The sequence below is a fragment of the Myxine glutinosa genome, chromosome 5 (assembly GCF_964187855.1).
Source record: "Myxine glutinosa chromosome 5, kmMyxGlut1.1, whole genome shotgun sequence".
Taxonomy (NCBI): domain Eukaryota; kingdom Metazoa; phylum Chordata; class Myxini; order Myxiniformes; family Myxinidae; genus Myxine; species Myxine glutinosa.
Window position 1 is genome coordinate 40,515,455 of NC_136265.1, and position 20,054 is coordinate 40,535,508.

Consider the following 20,054-nt stretch of genomic DNA (forward strand, 5'->3'; position numbering starts at 1 on the left):
TACCTATACAGATCTATCTGACTCTAGATATTCCTTTACCCCACCGACATAACAATATATACAAATCAACAATACAACAAATGAAATGCAACAAATAAAGGTTTAATGAAAATAAATGCCAGGATAACAAAAGGTAAGGTAAACTAAATTCCTAAATGAGGGACCCTCTACACAGACTCGTGTACGACACAAGGGGATGATGAAATAAAAATAACATGTAGTGTAGTGCATTGGCTGATACGCCGCCTGGCGTCCTTGACCGGTCTCGGAACCACCGCGCGGGAACCGCACAAGATGGCGCGCAGTCGCGCCTAGAGCAGCTACCGACCCACGGTGCGACGGCAAAACTCCCTCCTCCTCTGATCGTCCCACGCTCCCAACGCACCGATGTTTCTCTCAGGCGTACACGGCATGAAGCGCAGCCATCATGAAGCCAGCACCAAAGAGAGGGAAAATATGCGGCCGCTTCCACCAATGCCAGAACAGAGAGAGACAAGGAAGTGCGACCGTTCGTACCAAGAGCCAGGCCAAGAGAGAGAGAAAATGGCGGTGCTTTTCATTTTTTCTCCGACTGTCTCGAACGTTCTCTCTGACGTCACCCGCGCTCCAATCACCGAGCACCACTCGCTTACCTCATTGTTCTTTAACCAATTGTTCTTTGGGGCGTGGCCTCACGGCCACACTTGGCACCCATCGAGATGATTCGGCTGGTGGTGTCGTCGCGTCTGGGTATCATCAGCGATTATGTTATTTACAATTACGTGCCAATCGCATGGCTGGCCGAGTGTGCTTTATAAGAACGAAGGGAAAAATCACAAGGGCAATTACGCACTGGGAATTTATCCATTGGCCCTAACGAATTAGCATAGCTCCACCCCTCACATGGAGACACATAACGCTTACAGGACATCTGGTCCTAACTTAAATACATCGAGGTGACCACGGCATACGGAGCATGCTACTCTATACAATTCTACCTCGACTATGGTATTTCATTACCTACCCCCATACATGTAAGAGTATTGACTGCACCATCAGTGGGATCCTTCAAGAAGCGGAGAGCATCCCTCGAGATGTCAAGCTGCTGATCGACCAAATGTCAGGCAGAGCGTCAGTTCTGCCGAATCTTGACTTGGGTTACAATCCTGGATGGGTCACCATTTTGACACTTGGAAGTCTGGGAAGAAATGTGGAATTTGGTCAAGGTGCCGGCAATAGCTAACTCTTCTCTAAGCAGTCCTTTGGATCTTTAACGTCCATCAACCCGCAGTCGGGCCACGCAGTTTAACGTCCACCCGAGGGACGGCACACATATTGATGGATCGCCCTACCTGTGAAACACCAGGATGGCAGTTTAAAGCTGGGACAGGATTCAAACTCGGGGTAGACAGCTTAGAGGTGAGTGTGTGTACCTTTAGGCCACGAACTTGCTGATCGGCTAGGGTTTCACCGATAATTATTTTGTATAATTAACCCCGAAAAATCTTTGGGATTGTCAGGGATACAAGAAAACGCAAAAACATTTCTAATTGCAACACATTAAAATTTTATTGTCACAATAAACTCAAAGTTTCAGTCTATTATTCCAGCCTTGGGTTAATGATCGACAAACAACTAGAAAGTTCATAGAACACCTTACCCAGAGCAGTCTTGCCAAAAAAACGGATGTGGGCATGGTCTGCGAGCAGCAAATTTGATTGGTCGAGATGATGTAAAATGCCATAATATTTTGTCCAATTACTGCTAAACTAAAGGGTTTTGAATGTGCCAGAAAAGACGATTTGTGTTCTACAGTGTTCAAGCATATAATTCAATTGCAATAAAATGAAGATTTTAAAGTTTGTAAAAAAAAAGTTTATTCTGAAGTTTACCGCCGTTGATGCAGTGTCCTTTACACCTCCCTAACACGTTATATTGGTTATTATTGCCTGTTGTTTGTGTCCTTTATGCCATCCTTAAAAACAGTAAGTTTCCTGTTTGGAATGATTTTTCAATTTTGTTTCACTGCCAGACAGACTAAAAATATTATCTGACGATCCACTCTGCGCATGAGCGATCGGAACTGCGAGACTACAGGTTAGCGTAAGCCTGGCGTTGGTTTAGCGGTTAAGGTGGCCGGCTTGAGATCTTAGGGTCCTGAGTTCCTGAGTTCAAGCCCGTTAACATAGTAGTGCGCTTTGAGAAAGATCTTATCCAGAACTTTCTCAAAGTGTACTACTATGTTAACGCGTTACTCTTATCTGTAGACTGCGGAACCGATTCCTTATGTCTGCATCTTGGAGTACCTGTCAGCACCGCATAGTCTCTCCCCCGAATCTCGAACCCTTGTAAAATTTACAGCCACTGGCCCTCTAACCACTTCTCCTCAATGCCACATATGGAGATGTTGTGGAGCGGTTTTGTCCGCCTATTCTGTCAGACGCTTCTCGGCCACCTATTGTCACCTAGCTCTTCCCTTTGCAGAGAAAAAGAGAAAAACAAAAGGCTAAACAAATATTGATAATCATGTATTTTAATGCAGATTAGAACACGACAACAAAGTTATAAGTTGTTTTCCACATAAAATGCCATCCCTACTGCATGTACAAAAAAAAAACATCAAGCACCATCAATTTCCAATAAGTAGCTCCGAGTATTCGGAATGCCTGTGAAAATAACCGTACATAATTTGTTATCACGTGCCTATGTAGTATATCATAAAAGCTAAGCTGAAAAATATACTTGCCCACCCTGTGATTGGTTTGAAAGTATTATTTGGTTGTGAAATTATCAGTTCCTATAAATAATAGGAATACGTGCCTGTGCGTCACTTCGCTGACGCGTTTAATAAAAAAAAAACATTTCGCACTTCACAAAAATATTGCTTATCCATCTCTGAGTCTCCCTGAGGATGAAAAAGGAAGTGAAACACTCAAAAAAAGGATATTTTATAACACGTTGTTGTTGTATAGCCCTGAACAGTTCTCTCGAATAAGCCCACGCGGCACGGCGACAGTCGCTCAATCTCCCAGGAGCGACCCACTTTTGTACCCCAACCTTCACAAAGTCAGGGCCCCGACAGAGTTAGAGAAGAGAGAGAGAGAGAGAAGAGGGAAAGGGCCGGTCCATGGGGAATTTGGGCAAAAGGGAAGACGGGACAATTTGGCCCCCGACTTGTGTTGGGAGTTACAACCACCGCGAAGAGGCATCCCCGATAGTTGTACACATTATTGTTGTTACTGTCGTCAAGGCTGTGGTTGTTGTTGTTCATGTACTCCTTATGTGTACTGTTATATATTTTTCTGTTGCTTGGAAAAGTATTACTATATATAATTTTGTGTGCACCTTCCATTACACTTTATTTTGGAGTTCCTCCTGTCGTGCCAATGGAAGCGCAACGTTAAAGCTCCATTCCTGCTTCTTCCACTTCCCTCCCAGATAGACAGGCTTTTGAAACGGGCATTTTTATGCCTCCGCTCCCAAAGGTGGCCGGAGGCATTATGTTTTCGGGTTCTCCATCCGTCCGTCCGTCCGTCCGTCCGTCCGTATGGGCTAAACTTCGTTTTTCTCAGCAACCACATGTCCGATTGAGATGAAACTTTCAGGGTAGTAGTGACACCCATGCAGAATGTTTTATATGATTATTGTGATGTCATAGGTCACGTGGTATGGCAGCCATCTTGGATTAAACGCAAAAAAAAAATTTTTTTTATCAGAAACGGCTAAATGGAAAAATTTGAAACTTGCCACATTTTCAAGTACTCCCAATGGGGGAACAAAAGCATGATAATGATGGCATCATAGGTGTAGTGGTATACCAGCCAAAAATGTTTTAATCGAATTCCTTATCCTAAAAATCTGAAATTGCATGCACATGATTTATGACCCATTTGTGTTGAATTATTAAATTTATGACATCATAGGTCACACGGTTTGGCAGCCATTTTGGATCTAACCTAAAACCTTAAAAAAACATCTTCTCCCAAACCACCAAATCGATTGACTCAAAACTTTATGTGTCATTGACTAGGCATGTCGATTAAAAGATGATCACGAAAACATTATTGGTCACATGGTGTGGCAGCCATATTGGATGGAAAGAAAATATAAAATAATTATATCTCTGAAACTGCTTACCCTTTCGATGCGAAATTTTACAAATACTATCTAACACCATTGTTGCATATAGTTTGAAAATGATGATGTCATAGGCCACGTGGTTTGGCAGCCATCTTCGATAGAAAAACGAACCTTATCCGATCAACACGAAACTTCACAAACGTGATCCCGATCCATACATATGCTGGGTGTACATTTTTTAAGGTCATACGTCACGTATGCTTCTCTGAAACCGCTTCACCGATCGATGTAAAACCTGTCATGGCTGGTGAAAATGTGATACTTGAAAACAGCTGAAGGGATTTAATTCAAACTTGTTTATTGTTAGGACAGTGAACGAGGGCATCTACCCATTGTCACGGGCAGAGACTTTGCGGAGGCATATTGGCGACACAGTCACATTGCTCTAGTTATACTTAAATGGACACTAATTTTTGTTCCAAGTAAATCAATCATTAGCTTTTCCAACTAAAATTTTTTCTAGGACAGCAAGAACCTTTTAGAATAATGCGTGACACACACACGGGGACACGGACGTTTTCATTTTAGTAATATCCAGAGCTCCATGGATTGCGTGATAGGAGCAAAGGAGACTCTGTTGTGTGCATTGTTGTATCAACTGCGGATTCACCTCTTGGTCTAATTACTAGAATGTAGGTAGTCGTGTTTGATGTGCACGCAATCTTTGTGGCCAGAAAATACTCAGACTCTTTGGGCATCGGAGTGGCGTTCCCCTTAAAAGGCACGACCTTTTTGACCCAGCGTTGGCCACCTTCGAGGCATGTTATTAGTGCAACATTGTCATAGCTGTAATTACCAGGACTATCTGGGAACAAGGAAATCATAGGATATTCGACATCAGGACAGTATGGAGATCTGTTTATATGTCTGCCTCCGGTATATGTGGTGTGATAGCGATTAATATAATACCGATTGTAGTGATGAAAGTTTTGATATCTTTGCAAACAGGGGTATTTCTGGCTTGCGAAAAGCCCATGCCAGGTAACGGAAGTTTGTTTCTGTGTAATTTTCATTGTTATTGGTGTTTGAAATGAAAACTTACTCGAGGATGATGGCGTATTATTAATGGAGAAACTGTAGGCCCAAGGTATATTTGTATAAATTCTCGGTGCAAATTCCTCCTTATCAGTGTTAACCCAAGCTCCTAAGGTTTGTGTACTCATAACCTGGAATTGGGAGGCCTGCAGCAGCTTTGGAAACAGTAGGTCGGGATAACGTCTGTACATCACCGAGTCCTTTTGGATATCAAGAAGATCTACCGGTGTTGTAAAAGTTAGCCGCAGCCGAGAGAGGAGTTCTTCCACCATAACTCTGTCGTTTATGGAACTCTGTGCTTTTAACCATTTTTCCACGGCGAAGAACAGGTCCAATTCCGACCTGAGAATTATATCTGACCGAGATAGCAAGTCGTCGAGTTGTTTATAGCTCTGCAGGTTCCAGCTGCTAGAGTTCATGAAATTCTCACAATGCCAGGCGAGGAATTGTTGGCAGGTATCTTGCAAGGATGTGTCTTGCATGGCCATCGAATAATTGTACAGCTGGATGGCATACGTGAAACTGGGGTCAGTCGCCAGGAATATAGCCAGCTGGCCGAACGTGGCCTTTTGCAGGTGTTCTGCTTCATACCAGGAAGCCAGACGGTGCAGGCAAATGGCAGACGTGCGTGACAGTTCTACTTTGCCAGTGTACAAGTACCTGTGGAGGAACAAAAAAATAAATAACGATCGCATCATTTTCAAAAGTATTGTATTCTCCTTATTCTGCAACATAAAACTGCTAAAATTATTAACCCTTGGATGCAGTGATTGGGCCTCGGAGGCCCAAAATGTTTTTTTTGTTGCAAAAACTATGCTGTACAATTTTTTTTTTGGAATGAGCCTCATTTTCACCGACTTTCATGTTGTTACACACAATTCAGTGACATAAATAAATAAAAATTTTCATTCAGGCTCGTGGGAAAATCTTCATTCTTCACTTATAACCCGAAAATCCGACACAAATGCAGGCCTGGGGCCTTCGAGACCCTGCATAAATGTTGTTGTACTACTATGCTATATCATTATTTTCTTGATATGAGCCTCATTATATGCTCCTATAACTTGGTTACAAATAATTCAGTGACAAAAATATGAAAATTTAAAAACTTTACACTAATACATTCGTGGGGGCTCTGAGGCCCAATGGCTGCATAGGTGTAGTATTTTTGACAGTTGTGGTCATATACATTCTAAATAAAAGGGTTAGTGAATCATATTTTTTTGAGCAAATACTTCTCCATGAGCCTCAACCTTTTAGAGAAAAAAAGTTGAAAAACCAAGAACAAAAAAAATAATTGCAAACAAATAAATAAAGATTAATTACTTGTATGGGATTCTTCCAACTAATAGGATCAATGATTCACATTTTCTGAGCAAATACACATCCATGAGCATCGACTTGGATTGAAAAAGGATATGAAAGAAAAAAGTCAATAAAAAAAAAAAAAACATTACACGAATACATCCGTTGGGCCTCCGAGGCCCAATGGCTGCGTTCATGTAGGATTTTTGATACCTGCATCTAAGAGTTAATTATGGCACCAAGCTGTCCTCACTTGGTAACTGTGCTATTAAAACTGTTCAGATTATTATTATTATCATTCTGTATGCGACGCCTTTTAAAATTTTCTTCTCTGAAACCGCCTAACCAATCAATGCAAAACTTTAAATATTTGATCGACTCCATATTGGAAAAAAAAGTTTGATACCAATGATGTCATAGGTCACGTGGTCTAGCAGCCGAACAAAGTTTGGACCGAGCTTTGTTCCTTTATTGGACCGAATAAAGTTTAACCGATCAATGCAAAACTTTAAATATGTGATCGACTACTCCTGGCAAATATAGTTTGATAAAAATGACATCATCAGTCACGTAATTTTGGGCTAACCGGAAGTGATGGCATCATCACTAGAACCTTGGCTTTGGCTTCACTGCCTGTAGTTTTAATTATCATTGTTATTTTTATAGGCTTACCTTAAAAAGGTCTCAACATAGTCCATGCAATCCGAATGAGCATAAATGAAGAGCTCTTTCCCAGAATCCTCTTCTGCCATCTGCTTGAGTTTTTGGCTCAGGCCCAGTGACAACACAAGGTTGTGCACGCAGAAGGTCGGGCCTCGCCCACTACTTTCGATGTTATCAGACAAACTGGTTGAAGTGTTTGAAGCTTTGTAGCTTCCGAAGCTCTTGTTAGGAGACTTCAGTATGGTTATGTCACGATCACAGCCAACGCCTGAGGAATACAACTTTGCAAGGCCATGATACAAGTATCGAGAGTTATCCACGTGAAGTTGGTTTGATGGAATGTCTGCAAAAGAAAAGATTAGGGGGAAAATGTCGCAAAAGGAAATGATTTTCAAAAACCCCAAAAAACGTATGAGAACAAATTTTATTGAAAAATGTGTAAAAGTGTTTAGTGTGTGGTTCTGGGATAATCACGTGACAACCACCGATCTTCAGAACCTACCTGCTCGTCACAAGGAGACTACTGTACGGTTGCTGTTGTTGTTGGAATTTTTATTGGGGGTCGATTTTTGAAATGCGCACCCATTGGTCGGATAGTTTCCGGATCCCACCCACATTTCTGGCTTGACTCCACCCACCATGGCACCCAGACAAAATAATATCGCCACCATCTTGGTGAGGCCAAGTGGAGGGCTCAAGATGAGTGGAAATGGGCACATAAAAACACTACGCATGCAGCTTTGGGGATTTCCCCCTCCCCCCCAACCATGCTGGCTGCTTCAGAGGACCGTGTCAGTAAGCGTAATGAGCTGCAGAGGGCCCTGGATAGAAATGGGACACTTTTGTGGAGGTACTGCCCTGGTGGGGTCAGACAACCAATTACGGGACCAGCAGTGTACTGGAAGGTGGGCCCTAAGAGCATAAACGCCGCCCGCGCACATGTGCGAACTCTCTTGGTCATGGACCTTTCTCTTCTCGCTCTCTTGACCGTCGACCTTGCCCTTCTTGCTTCTCTTGCCCCCGAACACTCTTGGAGCTGGACTCTCTGCCTGGCACTCTGCTCTCTGGTTTCAAGGGATGCCCAGTCCTTCTCGCCATTTGCCGCGAACGGACACTACGGGACCATTCCTGCTGTTTCGGAGCGGCGTGGACATGCCCAATGCCTGTTCAATTGCTGTGGTTCTCACTCAGGTCCTCACCTATCCCCGTTGTTCAAGTGAGAGTCAATTGGCACCAGTGAGGGGTGTTCGTTTTACTTGCACACTAAGTTAATGTCATCCCCTCCATTATTCATTGCCTTTGTCCACCAGATCTGTTCTGAGTTGTGTTGTCACGTCATGTATCATATACAGTGCATATCAAAAAAGGGGTAATCCGAATTCAAGGGGTTAATATGCAAAGGTTATTTAGTTTGACAATTTACATGTGGTTTACCAATTATGAGGAGACCCTCAGCTTTCCATTGATGCCTTCCATGCATCATTGCTGTCACACATGACCGAGTACATGTTCATTGAAAATGACAAGTTCAAATCGCATTTTTACAAGTTTGGCTAATCGATGCAAGTCAGGATAATTGGTGCAAAATGAACGTCAGATGTGAACTTTTCTCAGGAATGATTGGCCTTTATGCACCCACACCTTCAACGTGTCCACCTCCCCTTTCAACACAAAGCTCACAGCAGCGGAGCATGCCCTGAACTGCTCGTCTCACCATAGCCAGGCCATTGCGCAAAGCATCCACTTCATGTCGAATACGGCCCTGCAATTCGTCAAGATCACGGGGAGGAGTTACGAAAACCTTGTTCTTTAAATGTCCCCAACGGAAATAATCACATGGTGTGAGGTCAGGTGATCTTGGCGACCATTCCACTGCATGGTTGAGGGCGATGACTCGTTCTCCAAAGAGTTCCCTCAGTCGATCTCGGACAACGATAAGACGATGTGCTGGGGCGCCGTCTTGGGCCCACCAGAGATGTCCGAAGACACCACGAACCTGTCGCTCAAAGTTCTCCAGCTGCGGTAAAACTTCATCATTGATCATCTGCAGATACCTGTTACCATTGACATTCCTTTGAAAGAAAAATGGTCCGATCACCTGACCACATCCACAAAGTCCCAATCAAACAGTCCACTTTTGTCAATTCATGTTGGTGTCAAAATTAAATTCTGGAGGTTGTCCTGTCGGTGCATATTCAAGAACATTATGGGTGTTGACCTTGCCATCCATGGCAAAAGCAGCTTCGTCGCCGATAACGAGATACCGCAGGAAATTGACATCTGCTTCGCAACGTGCTAACAACCATCTGGCAAGCACCAGCCTCCTGGCAAAATCCCCTGGCGTAAGTTGATGCCAGATGTGAATCCAATATGGATGTTGGTGGAGGTCCAGTCGTGTGATTCGGTTGAATGTTGCCGGAGGCAATCCCGTCCCATTTCGTCTTGCGCTGGTATCCCTAGGATGCTCCAAAACCTGCTGCCTTACTGCTGCAATGTTCATTTCCGATCTCCCAGTGCGCCTCCTACCAGAATTCTCGTTGTTGCGGTTGAGGCTAGTGCCATGCTCTTGGTATTTTCTAGCATTCGCCCAGATGGTTTTGGCTGCGGGAGGCTCCCGTTCTGGGAAACGTTCCCTGAACGCATCACGAGTTCGCTGCAAACTTTCAGTTTGGTGAAAGGTTGTAACCACGAAGGTCCGCTGTTCAGTAGTAAGTTAAACCATCTTTTCAATGACTCAGACTGTCTCTAAACCCATACACTGTCGGCCCATCTTAAATACCCATTTAAACAAAGGATGACGCCACCGACGATTACCAAACCAGCTTAACAATTTTACATAATCAACTTGGCAGCCGACAAGTAATGCGTCCATTAAAAAAAAAATTTCACCGATTAGCCAAACTTGTAAAAATGCGATTTGAACTTGTCATTTTCAATGAACATGTACTCGGTCATGTGTGACAGCAATGATGCATGAAATGCATCAATGGAAAGCTGAGGATCTCCTCATAATTGGTAAACCACATGTAAATTGTCAAACTAAATAACCTTTGCATATTAACCCCTTGAATTCGGATTACCCTTTTTTTGATACGCACTGTATATATATATATATATATATATATATATATATATATATATATATATATATATATATATATATATATATATATTGTTGCGGTTTTGAGAACCCACACAGGTAACATCATTAAAGGTTAAAGGTTGCACCCCATAGTTAGGCCACAAGCAACACGTAGGTCACCTTAGGACATTAGTTATTTCATAGTATGTGTTTAGGATAAGGCCATTCCCAATAGTTGCATCTGCGTTGTGTAAAACAAATAAGAGTAGGCCCCGTCCATTTTGCGGCCCACCCTCCAAATCGACCTCGTTGGGCAGCATCCATCCCATGCCCTGATTTGGCTAATACACCTCCTTTGCCAGCAGCGTTCGCTGCCCTTGGGCATCCGCTCGAACCAGCCCAAATGCCACGAGGTAAGCCCGAAAAGGTGGCGGAGCGCAAGGGTGGGGGTGTGGCCACGTCAAGCAGCCGTCAAAGGCGGAGCCGGTAAGCCCTCAACAGCCAACCAGGGCTGAGGCGACATCGCCTGACAGGGTGTGGCTGGACATTCGAGAGGGTTCGCTGGGCGTGGCAATATAACCCTTCGCGCGAGGCCCCCACCTCAGTTGAGTTACGAGTCCTGAACGAGTTCAGTTATGAGAAGGGAGAGGCGCTCATCAGTTGCGGGATTCAGTTATGAGAAGGGAGAGGCACTCATAGAGTTGAGTCTGAGTTATGAGCCGGGGTCCTCTGTTGAACAGTTGAGTTACGAGAAGGAGACGCTTGAGTTGAGAAGGGAGAGGCGCTCACAAAGTTCGTGTGTAGAGTTGAGAAGGGAGAGGCGCTCATCAGTTGCGGTATTCAGTTACGAGACGGGAGAGACACTTGCAGAGTTATGATGGGAGAGGTGCTTGGTTCGTGTAACGAGAGTTGAGAAGGGAGAGGCGCTCGATAGTTGCGGTATTCAGTTACGAGGAGGAGAGACGCACGGTGACGAGCCTTAAAAAGGATCGATTGCGCTTTACAAAGGACTTTTTTTTTCTTTTTTTCCTTTTTTTGTATACAAGATCGAGGCTCGTGAAAGAGCGAACATTAATCACACAGAAGGACAAACCGACACATAAAACATATAACATCGGGAGCGGTAGACAAGATGGGGAGAGAGGGGGAAGGACACAAACACAACATTTGAGAGCAAGGACCGAGAGACATGGAGACATCGAGAGATCTGTGGCACACGGCACGCATTGCAGAGGACTGCAGCGTGCAGAAGGACCTTTGTGGGAAGGCACCATTGGTAACATCATTGGGGGAGCGGTGCATGGTACATAGCAATACCGGGAGCGCGTATAAAGGCGCCGGTACACCTATTGCGTTCGTGATATAATCGCCAGCCAACCGACCTTTCCCCGATATATAACTGTCCGCCTCGCGCCTACGCCACGCGGAGAGTTGCGTGCAATCACCATCTGCACGGTACGAGTTGGGGACCGGACGAGCTGTGGACCCTTGGACTCTCAACCCGACCATCTTCAAACCCCATGTGAGTGAGTCTGAGTGTGAACGGGCCCGTGTCCAGGGAATAAGTAAGACTGTATAAGGCTGCCCTGTGTATCTGCTTCTTCCTCTTCACTGTACATTACCTTTCTTCCTCTTCTTCTTAGTGTACAAATTGTTAAAAAACCAATCTGTTCTTCCTGTCTTTCCTAATTCGATCGTCAGAGTGATTTCTCAATTGGGGAAGCGTGGCACGTTTGACAACTGCTCGAATCGGGTTTAGTACCTGCTAACGGCCCGGATCGCGGCTCGCTTCGCTCGGCGTGTCCACTAACGCCGTGGTTCGGGTGGGGTTCTTTTCCTTGCTCCACGGCCGGTGTTAGTACTTAGGTAATAGGACTAATTCGACCAACAACCCTATTTAACACCGACCGGAAGGAACGTGATAGCCCCGGGATGGCGTCGGCCAGTAAAAGGACAAGGGGATTGCGGTTGCGATTAATCCCCCCTTGATAAGGGGAAGGCCGACGTTGGAGATCCGCAACAATATATATATATATATATATATATATATATATATATATATATATATATATATATATATATATATATATATATATATATATATCTATATATATATATATATCTATATATATCTATATATATATATATATATATATATATATATATATCTATATATATATATATATATATATATATATATATCTATATATATATATATATATATATCTATATATATATATATATATATATATATATATATATATATATCTATATATATATATATATATATATATCTATATATATATATATATATATATATATATATATATATGTCAGGTCGCAGATTTGTTACTGCTTAATGCCCTGTTATGGATGTCGTTTGACTAATATGTTATGTTATAAATGCTGTTTAAAAATGCTATTTCATAAAGTTAATAAAAGGTTGCCGCTTCGCTTTAGTTTAAAATGAGAAAATACTCGCTTCATCCGTGCTGAACGAATGGCCTCGTTGTATACGTGTGCCCCTTGAAGGCTAGATAAGCCTAAGTCATAAACCTTCTCCCTTCTCCGCAGACGGCGCCTCAAGCCGCGGGCAGGAAAATGGATAATATGCGCGTGGAATGTGTAACTTTACATAGGATGCTTGAATCGTAGACATAAAACCTTTGATAAACTGCCAAAACATTAACTATATTTCGTATAATCACAGTGACGCTTGAGTTACAATAAATATGCTTTGAATTTAGGTTTAAAAGAGAAATGTGAACTGAAGGTACATTTAAACACCTGGAACTCATCAGAACGACCTCATTTACTTTATGGTCTTATCGGGACCGAGAATGCAATCCCCCTTCGGTGAGTTATATTTTCTGTCACCTCGGAGCCTTGAAACCACATCTGGTCCGGATCCTGACGGTGCGTGCTTCACTCCCCCAAGATGAAAGGACGGATGACGGTGGGGGCTCGGCGCACTGGGGATGACGGTGGGAGGAACTTTCGCCAGTTTTCTTTGTTCTCTCGGAGATTTTCTGATAAAGCGTGTCCCTATATAAATGGACTGTGAATCAATGTATCCCCAGGAAGGCAGACTTGGCTTGACGGGTGGTTCGTGCTGTAGACGTCTGCCTTTTCCTCCAGATCTGTATTAATTGGTATTTAATAAAGTTCGTCATTCTCAATCTCAATCTGTTGGTGAACTTCTGTTACGATCAAGAAGTGGTTCCCCACAATTTTGGTGCCGTGACTCGGATGCAACAGAGCAGGGACAAGCGAGGTGAACCCTGAACGACCGGAGGGAGGCTGACTGAGGCCGGCGCCGGCACGCTGATTTGTTTTAAGGTGAGCATTGTTTTATATCAGAGGGCTATTTTTCCAAATTCGTACCTCCCTCCCTCGAACGGGCACAGTCCGTTTCCCTTGTCACCTGCACTGCCTGCACTCCGAACAGAAATTGTAAGTAAAGGCTAATTTTCAAGCCTTAGAATGACGAGCCTTTGTTAAATTCACCAGGATAACGTTAAGAGGGTAACGGATAACAGTAAGGGTATCGTTACAGTTAGCAAGGAGGAGGGGGAAATGTGAGGTCGGACAGCCATAAAAGCTGCGCCGGTGGCCAAGAACTTTCCAGGAAGGATCAGCCCAGAGACAAGATGGGGTATGCCATTGCATGCCAGGGAAAGAAGGGCTGTGGCTAACGTAGAGGGCCAAAGGAACATGGCCAGGAAAAGGGAAATGCGCAGGTACCAGGTAGGCTTGACAAGAAGGTAGTGACAACTACGAGGTCAAGCCAGGAAGCTCGAGACTAAGCTTTAGACAAGAGGGCAGGAAAGTTGCTGAAGCTGTAGGGACAGAGGAAGCAAGCAACAGAAATCCAGATAGAAACAAACCAGGACCAGGTGAACAAGAGAAAATAAATAGGCTCACAGCAAGGGGCCAGGTAACCACAGGTAGGAAGGACAGAAGTGGTTTTTGAAATATTGAAAATTGAAGCAGGAGCTGCATTGTAGGAATTTGGTACCAGGAGTACCAGGAGGTACCAGGAGTGAAGCTTCAGAGCCAAAGGAAGCAAGCAGACAAAGTTCAGGATAAAACAATCAGGGAGGTAGTTAAGCAAGTAAATCAGCGGCTAATGCCGCTCGTCCAAAATCCGGACCAAGACCCCGCGACAGGGGAGGTAGCAACCACCCCACCCCCCCCAAGACCTGAGCTCAGTCCCGGGGCTCTAGGCAACACCCCAACACCCCCGCCCTGCCTTCCCTTTCCACCTCAACCCACCCCGTCCAACCCGTCCCAAAAATCCTTTTTCCTTGAATGAGAGACGTAATATGAATGAACAAAGATTGTACATGGGAGTGACTGGAAGAAAGGCATGATTTGAGTCGAGCTGATTTTCGCGCGAAGTCTGGGAGACTCACTGGTATACGAATGAGGAATGAATGTATATTGGGATATTAATTGACGTGTGTATCTGGCCAATGTATTTGTCTGTATGACATATGCAAAGCAGAGGGTTTCGGTATGAAACTTTGTAAGTGGTCTGCTTGACGTGCGGGAAATCCAGGCCGGGAATGTCGATTTTAGCGTCTATCCGAGGGACCAGGTGAGGTCCTTAACTGAGTCCGGATTTTCATTTGTTTGGGAGTGTTTGGGAGCGATTTGATATAAATCGGGTCAGGAAAGCACTCGGAGGAACGTTGATATGAAGCGGTTTCTTGGAGATGGTCACAAGATGGGCTGCTTTTGTCTTTCGAGTGGCAGTCGGGCAGAAGTTGGAATTTGTTGAACTAAATTCAGAATTTGAATCGAAATGTGTGTTTGACTTGAATTGAAGAGTTCATTCAATGGCAGATTGAAGAATTCAGTCAATTCAACTGAATTCAGAAGTTGAATTTAGAATACGGAGTTTGCTCAGAGTGCAGGTGATAACCTGCCTACTCAAAAGGGATGTGCCCTGCACGGTGGGAGGTCCGTGAATGGTTGGCAAAGGGTTTCTTGAATTTAATGGCAGGAATTATGCGATTAACGATTATATTGTGTATTGGTGACTTGTGGATTGTATGAGTATATCCCCGAGGCCGATGTGACCTTGGGAGTCAATGGGTCGTGTAATGAGAAAGATTACAGTTTGCTGGTGTGAAATTATGTCATGGTGTGAAATGTCATGGTAGAGGTGCGAAATACACACCTTTGATCTGAAGGGAGAGCGGAGGTTGTGGTTTCATTGTGTTTGTCTGTATGTGGAGTTATATTTCTGAGGCATGGATTTCAAGGAGGTGTGTGCCCCGAGAAGATTGTGGGTCGCAGATTGGGCACTCTGGGTGGGCACTGGGGGCTGCAGTTGTGTGGGCACGAGGAGGTGTGTTGATGAAGTGTGCGAACGAGGAGGGATGTGCGAAAGGTGTGCACCAGGTAGTAAGGGTGCTGCATTGTAAAGCACGCCTCCCACGGAAGTTCCTGGGCGGATTGTGACGGTTGTTGGATTCGTAGGGTGTTGGCATTTTGCGATGTGGAGCCTCAATAATGGTCATTTGTCTGTCCGGATGGGGAGGTCTTGCAGGGGCGAGAGGTCGCCGGACTTGTATTATTTGTGGGATGAATGCGCTGGTTACCCTAATTCGACGTTTGTACCACCTTTCTTCGTTTAAAGTTTATTTGACCTTTGTTCGAGATGTGCAAGGGAAAGAGGTCAGAGATAATTCACTAACCTTGGAAGGACGACAGGCTGAGTCAGTCTACTGGGTGTTGCTTTAACGGCAGGATATAGAACTTAAATCTGGAGAGAATATCGGGACATATACTGTATGTACGTAATTAGTGAGCAGAGAATATCGGGACATATACTGTTGATTAAAACTGAAATCATGTACGTAATTAGTGAACAGAGAATATCGAGTTCTGTTTTTTGTTGTGGTTGTCGTTGACGTCTCGATTCAGGGGACTCAAGAAATAAACAGATTTCCGGTGCCGACCGGAAGCGTCAGGTACAGTATGCTTGAATTTAATTTAACCGAGCCGAGTACAGTGACGTGTTTGATCGAGCTCTGGGGATAGTCATGTTAAATGCAGGACATTTGGGAAGATGCAAAGAAATGTAAGTAACATGGATTAAGTTGTGGTATCAAGAGGTGGGTGCCTAGGTGTATTGTGGTTATTATAACTTGCTGATTATGGGGGGCGCACCGAGTACAGATCGGGTTGCATGGTGGAGCAGGCATGCATGGAGCTTGGAGCATGCATGGAGCATGGAGCAGGGTGCAACACCCCGTGTGGTTGGAGGTTGCAATTGCGTGAAATGCAGTGAACATGCCCGATTTTTGGCTTTGCGAGGCTCTAGATAGAAGTTGGCATTTCGATACTGTGGATTATATTGTGCCTGTCTGGAGAGGTGATGTCCTGTGCTGAGGCTGGTGACACGCCTCTGTTATTTGTCTGTCTGTCGGTCTGATTGTAAGTCTGTGGTACTATGGAGGGCTAATTGAGTGCTCAGGCGTCATTGTTCCATGGAGGCAAGTACTGTGTACCTTGGGCCGAGTTGGGCCCAGGTACTCATGGGAATGGATCAAACCCACAAGGAAATTCAGTCGCTGAGGTTGCCAGAACTGAAAATCGAACTCTGGGCTTCTCAAATGGTCACAAAAATTTGGACATGGGATGTAAGGTCAATGAATCGGGGAAAGGTAGATGTAACAAAGAGAGATGGACAGGACAACAATGGAGTTTATATGGACTGGTTTGGGGCAGTTCCAATCTGACGATTACAGAGTGTTTTGTTCTGTTCACGAAACATGTAAAATTCATGGAGTTGAAGTGATTTGCAAAAAGACAGCAGAGTCAGTACTGAGATACAACCTCGTCCAGGGGTTTTGGTCCAGCCTGCAAGGAGTCCAGGGGTGTGTTTCAGGGGTTTTGGGGATGTTTTTGGATGCAAAAATGGGATGCTGTGCTCATCTGGATGTAGAATTGTAAATGCTGACTACTAGCAGATATATCCATCAAGGACGGGGGATGATGTGCAGTGCGATTGGGTAGGAGGTAAAGGCCATAAAACACCAAACCCATGAGGAACGAAATAAATGGAGACGTCGACAATCACATGATGGTTGGGATTGAAGAACAACCTACTGGGATTTCATGATGTCATCCGGCATGGTGAATGCGTTGATAAAAGTCTACTTTTGACTGGACCAAACGAGATCAAAGTTGGAAGTAAATCTAGATACATAAGGTGTGAAATATAGCATAAATAAGCTATAGGTAATGGAAATATGGCAGTGTAAGCTCGCTGAGGAAGAGTTACCTGTAGTAGAGGACGTGGCAGATTAGTGGATCAAACATCGGAAAGCGCAGGTCTCAGAAGGGAGTAGTCAGCTTCGATGATGCAACAGTGTATGAGTGAGTAATTGTGATCTGTTTAAGTGTAAGAGGCGGTGGAGATGGAAGGAGGTGATGAAAGCGTGGATGAGGGTTTCTGCAGCCGTGGAGGAGAGGGATGGACGGAGACGGGCGATGTTTTTAAGGTGAAAGCAGGCTGTCTTTATGATCTGTTTAGTGTATTTATCAAAGGAGAGGGTTTGGTCAATGAGGATGCCAAGATTCCGGATGTGAGGGAAGGTGGATACTGGGAAACCATCAATGTTGAGGGCAGAGTTATGGGTGGTTGAGGTCGTTGTTGGTTGTTGTTGATCTGAAGCTAGGATTTTATTTCAGTGATGCAGTTTGTCAGGATAGAGTGGGTTGTGGTGATTGAGCCGTTGTAGATGTCATCAATTTTGCTTTGGATGAATGAGAGAAAGGAGATGCAGTTATCTACTGTGAATGACAGGTGGTGTGTGTTATCGTCGTTGTCTTGGAAGTTCAGTTGTTGACATAGTCCAGAGTGTTTTAATTTGCACAGGGAATGACAATTGGGATGACAATTGAAAAGAAAAAAATTGAGTAAGTTACAAATTTTGTTTTGTGAATCTACGGACAAGCTAGTTTGATGGGTACCCTGGGGTCTTCAGCGTGTCTATGTGTTTGTCTGTCTGTTACACCGGACTCTTGAATGGGTTTTCATGAGACGAATTTCAGACATAACAACAGTGAGAATCTATTTTGAGCGAATCACAGTGGGTGAGAAAAACATTGTGTGTGACCAGACACCAGAACTGACCAGAATTGGAATTGGAATTAGACCAGGTTATTTCTATTATTTGTTTATTCGCGAAAATAAATAAATAATAGGGGGAGGTTCATGGAGGTTTGTTTGTGTTAATGAAGGTTAATGGGTCATGGAGGTTAATGGTGGTTTGTTTGTGTTAATGAAGGTTAATGGTGGTTTGTTTGTGGTAATTCTAGTTGAAACTCTAGCTGAAATTATTTTCGTTTAATTTTTATTTTTATTTATTATTAATGTAGGAAACAGGCAAATGGGATGCTGAGAGAAGGATTAGAGAAAATTGGATTGAATTTAAATTCGAATATTGGATAAAATTGGATCCACTTGGAAAAAGTGGATTAGGAAATTGACCAGGTGTTCCACCAGAGGAAAAAGACCAGGTGTTCGTGGAGCACTTCACCCGCAAGAACGCCTTGGAACCAAGGTGGAAGGGACCAGTCCAGGTATTGCTGACTACACCAACGGCTGTCTTTTGCGAGGGCAAGACCTCGTGGATCCACGCCACGCACTGTAAGTTGGCCATACAAGCACCAGACACTACACCACAGCAACCACAGTAAGGATGGGCCTAATCATAGGTACGATACTATTGATAGCGACAGCAGCTAGGGGAAGCTCCGATCCCAATAGATGCGAAAACGGAACCCGACACCTCACCGTAACATGGGGACAAAGAGTATCACTACCATGTTTCGAACAGAAAACCCTGTACACAAATTGGGTAACCGTAAGATGGCTAGCACTGTCGGCAGGGCCTGGACGGGTTGGCATTGTACTACGAAAGCAACGAGAGTTCCGGGAAGACGGGCAAGCTAGCATTAAGACCTTGGCCCAACCAGGATACAAATGGGGAACCCCTGATTTTAAGCTACAAACACGCACACGCCTAGAGAAAGGCATGACTATGCAGGTCCGGTGCAGCGTCTGGACCCCTGGCGCGGCCGGTGGTGAAAAGAAATACATACGATGCAGCGAATACATACTCACGCCGCAACCCCAGGATAAGGCCCCAAAGAAGGGTGAAAACACATATTGGAAAGTGGCAAGGGAGGTGGCAACAATTCAAAATAGGACACACTGCTGGTCGTGCATGCACTTTCCCCAAGCAGGCACCACAGGAATACACATGATAGTGCTACCTTTGTCCCTCAACGACCTCTGCTCACAACCTATCGATTCCCCATGTTTAGTCACCACGCTGGAAAGAGAAGGGGTTGGCAACGGCAAGAGTTGCAATCGACAATTTAATTATCGCCCGTCAATGATTGCCCATGTGGCCGAGAGGCCTGCCCCCGTCTGGGTCAAACCACAGAAAGGGACGGTCTGCCTCCAGGGTTCCGGCCACTTGCGTATGGGAGAATCAGAATGCGCCTACACTCTCCCCGGGAAGCTGGGACAAGGGAGCTCGGGGATTACATTACGAATAGTACTGCAAGATAAACACAACCACAACATAACGGCTGTAACATTCTCTAGGGGGGTTAGTAGGATTAATGGGGTGATAAAGGGACTCCAGTGCTTATCCACCCACCTGGTCCCACCCCATGGGACAATGTTTATATGCGGCGACAAGGCTTACCCCTATTTACCAAATAATTGGGGGGGCACATGTTATCTGGGTTCAGTCCTTCCTGACGTTGAGATACTGGATGAGCTAGACCCAAAGTCCTTGGACAGGCGACATAAGAGGTC

At 44.4% G+C, this 20,054-nt stretch overlaps 1 protein-coding gene across 1 annotated transcript in view; it reads right to left on the reverse strand.

Annotated features, from left to right (window-relative positions):
* Positions 1–2,494: 2,494 nt before the first annotated feature.
* Positions 2,495–20,054, reverse strand: part of LGALS3BP (galectin 3 binding protein) — a 79,720-nt gene continuing 62,160 nt past the window's right edge. The window contains 2 exon segments of the mRNA XM_068117277.2: positions 2,495–5,814; positions 7,132–7,465. Of these exon segments, the coding sequence (XP_067973378.2) occupies positions 4,644–5,814; positions 7,132–7,465 (1,505 nt within the window). The 3' untranslated portion in view covers positions 2,495–4,643.